The 4175-nt window shown below is 28.7% G+C and overlaps 1 protein-coding gene across 1 annotated transcript; it reads left to right on the top strand.

Moving 5' to 3' along the window:
* Positions 1–1488: 1488 nt before the first annotated feature.
* On the top strand, positions 1489–2293 carry LOC102597830 (mavicyanin-like). The gene is made up of 2 exons (XM_006345232.1): positions 1489–1657; positions 2094–2293. Exons 1-2 carry the CDS (start codon positions 1489–1491, stop codon positions 2291–2293), a joined length of 369 nt encoding a protein of 122 aa, XP_006345294.1.
* The last annotated feature ends 1882 nt before the right edge of the window (positions 2294–4175 follow it).

Raw genomic sequence — 4175 nt, 5'->3', positions numbered from 1 at the left:
TAATTGTTGAATTTATTTTTGATAATTGAATAATTTTATCATCAAAGATGTCGTTCATTTTCTTAAAATTTTCCTACTGTTTTGATATACTTCAAAAACAACTATAGGGAGCAAGTTTTTGGGAGCATATATATATTTAGCTATATAGCCATTTGTGTCATTTCATGTAATTATCTTATCTGCTTATTTTAAAGTTCTACCTCCTTTGTAGTTCTTTTTTGCCTTCTAATGAAATAAATAGTTCTCAAGATTTGTACATGTCCATGAATAAAATTCAAGTTAGAAAATCAATTAATTTCTTACAAGGTAATGGATTTAAATATCCTTTTACTTACTGTTTCTCTACTATAGATTAGAAGAAAATATATATGTTGATGCTCATATTAATTAATAATTAAGTATGTATTTATAATTAAGATAAGAGTTTCTAATTTAAACCCATAAAATTTAAATCTTGAATTTACCGCTTATAAAAAGTAACTAATATAACATAAATTTATTGGGTAACTGATTGATGACTATATGAAATTGTGACGGACTATTATAACATTGTAATAAAGACAATTATCTCCGAGCAATATTATATTATCTTAAATCATAATCAACCTTTATTATTAACCATTTTGCTAGAGGCACTTCTCTCATATTGTATTGTAAAATAAGATAATAATATTTTTAAGTTATTTGATAATTTTATTTATAAAATTTATGTTCTTCAATTTTTTATTAGGTACATTGTGTTGCAAACTAAAATAATAGTTAGGTATTTATTGGTTTAATATGATCTAAACACATTCAAATAAGCAAACTCACAATTATAATTTAATTTAATAATGTTTACACATCGCAGGGTACTATACTAGTGTTGTTAATAATGGATGCAATGACTCGCTTAAATAATCGTCTGAAAATCGATTATATATTATTTTGAAAAAATTGTTTTTCCAATTTATGGAAATTAATACTATATGAAAGGAAATTGTGTGTTATGTTAAGTACTACCTAAACATCACACAAAAAAACTATTTTACTAGGAATTACGTTTATTATAGTATTTGAAAATTTTGTTTACCCAACTTATAGAAAATTAATATAAAGGAAAAAATGACATAACTACTTAATAGGAAATTGTCCAAAATTGTTTCCTTAAAATTAACAAAGTTTGTCCTACTTGGGGTTCTTGGCTATTTTAACTCTTGAAATTATTTTGGTTAACTAACATAATTTATTAAAAAAGGAATTTTCAATATTTTGAGACTTTTGACGTACTAATAAGTAATAAAGAAAACAAAAGGAAAACTTTAGAGATTCTTGTTTTTTTTTTTTTAAGAAGTACTTGGGAAGTATATTTTCCAAAAGTACTATGCGTGTTTCCTTAAATTCTATTCTTGAAAACTAACTACTCCTATAAAAGGCCTCATAAACTCATTCGTTCAAATCACTAGTATTCAGGTTCAGAGGTCTTAATTATTCTAAAAAAGTATAGCTATGACTTTCTTCGGAAAAGCAATGTTGGTCGTGTTGATGGTGATGATGGCTGCTTCGGGATCCGCCATGGCTACTGTTTATCAAGTTGGTGATCTTGCAGGGTGGACATTCAACTACAATTACAATGAATGGGCCTTTTTCAAGCAATTTCAAGCTGGTGATACCCTAGGTAAAATATCTTAGTCATCATCTTGGCTCCCTTAATAGAAATATAGTGAAATTGGAATATATGTAGTACTAAAACTATGTATAACTTTAAATAGCATCGAAGTGAGTTTTAATATAATGTTAAAAGTAAGAAGGTAGTCAAATAAAATAGTGAATTACATGTTACATTGTCAACTAAGACACACACATAAATCAAACTAGTTTCATATTGAGCTTTGTTTTTTGCAACTACAAAAATGCATACATTGTTGAATTGTATAACCAAATTTTTAATCGCCAACACATTTATTAATTCATGTGAGTAAATTGAGATACAAAGGCAGGATTTCGAGTTTACAAATTTTCAAATCTAAACTTGAGTTCTTACTGAACTACTTAGACATATCGAGTAATAAATTGTTGAGTTATGTCAAACTCTGATGGATCTTTTTATGCAGTTTTCAACTACGATCCACAATTGCACAACGTGATGCAAGTTGACATCAACGACTACAACTCATGCACTAGTAATCCAATTGCCACATTCAACTCTGGTAGTGATTCAATCACCCTTGACACTCCTGATGGAGACTACTTCTTCTTGTGTGGTATTCCTGGTCATTGTGCATCTGGACTCAAAATACACATCAAAAGTTAGTCCAACTACAACAACAACTCCTCCTCCTCCTCCTCCTCCTATGACAACAAATACTCCATCAACTCTTCCTCCTCCTCCTACAACGATGAATAATCGTTATCCTTATCGTTTTCCTACTTCTTCAAGAAATCACTCTTCTGCAAGCACTACTGCCTATTCATTCAACATGTTATTTGCATTGTTTCTTCTACCCATGGTTTAGACATTACACTGCAAGGTTTCACATAGTTTTTTTGTTTTTCTTAATTAGGTTTATTTTTGTTTGGAATGGATCTTTCTTTTGTCCATTTGATTTGGAAGTTCATTTAGTATTGATTTTGTAAGTGGTTGTTTTACCAATAATATTAGATTATGATCTATAGTTAGTTATACTATTGTTACTACTTTCTCTATTTCATATTAATTGAACTTTTTACATTTTTTTCATTGTTTAAAATAATTAATTGTTCAAAGTTCAAGATGGATGTTTGAAATTTTTTTTCATATTTTCCCTTTCATTTGTTAAAGTTTATATTTTCTAGGAGATAAATTACACTACTTATAAAGTTATATTTATGATTTCACAATGAACAATAATGAAAATTATGTCCTTGAATATTTTTCTTAATATGTGTGCATTACATAACAAATTCAATTAATATGGACTAGAGGAAATAGTATTTTGTATTTATTTAATGACCTAATTAAGATATTGGCATTACTTCATTAACTAATTGGCTAATGTCAAGTAGGGGTGTTCAAAATCTTGCAGAAATAACAAGAGGATCTTTACTGTTAGATATACTTATGGCAATACCTTGACTGATCTAAATGGAATCACTAATGTTATTGTTGATTACTACACTAAACTATTGGGCACATCTAATAGTAACAGAGGACATGTTTATAAAAACACCGTGAACACAATTTTTAGCGGTAATAAAATATACATATTAATAAATAGTCCTAAAGTTTTTACTTACATTAGTTAAATGCCATAAGATTCAATATCGCTAAAGGCTTTAGCGACATATACAAAGAGTGTTAATTGCCGCTAAAATACATACTTAACGGCAATAAAACTATTGTCATTAATTAATTACCACTAAAAATCATTTGTGATCTAGTGTCAAACTCTTAATTTGCACGATTATTAAATTCGTATCACTAGTCAGAAAGTAGAGTCACATACAAAGATGAACTACACAATGAAAGCCACAATCTATGATGGCGTAGATGTTACAGTAACTTGGGAGAGTTGGAAAAATAACCACTTTCAAAACTTATTAGGACATTTAGGCACAAGTTTTGAAAAATTAGGTTTAAAGACACTAATTATGACATCATCAAATATTCTTTCAAAAGATACAAGACCAACTCCCAAGTCTTTAATATTACACTTTAGTTCCCACCTCTTCCAACAAATGTTTATTTTTTCCTACCATTTATTTTCAGATTTATAAAATAATCAAAAAAAAATTGTTCAAGAAGCCACTAAAAAAAAGGTTCCGTTTTTCACCTACTTTTTCCGATGCCGGCGACTTCTCGAGCGAAATTTTCCTCCTCACAACTGAAAATCTCCATTCATGCTCATTGCTTCCATTGTTATCCCATTTATTTTTAATTTTTGTAACAAAAAAAATTCACCATTTTTACTAGCTTGAAAAGCTTTCAAATTCCCACTCAATACCTCATTAGTAGATAGATTGTCGTAGTTTAGAAGTCCTACAAATACAGTTCTTCATTCCAGTGCTAGCAGAGATTTGATTACACCCAATTTAGTTTATTGATATTTTTATTTGCACATTTTCATATCAGTCATCAGTCAGTCATCGATTAGATATAGATCTACATCGTAATCTAGGATCGATCAATTTTGTCTATAATGATAGCAGCTGAAGTA

This window comes from Solanum tuberosum, unplaced genomic scaffold (genome assembly GCF_000226075.1).
Source record: "Solanum tuberosum cultivar DM 1-3 516 R44 unplaced genomic scaffold, SolTub_3.0 scf00063, whole genome shotgun sequence".
NCBI lineage: Eukaryota > Viridiplantae > Streptophyta > Magnoliopsida > Solanales > Solanaceae > Solanum > Solanum tuberosum.
Note: the sequence above shows the minus strand (reverse complement) of the source record. Positions and strands in the feature narration are given on the sequence as shown.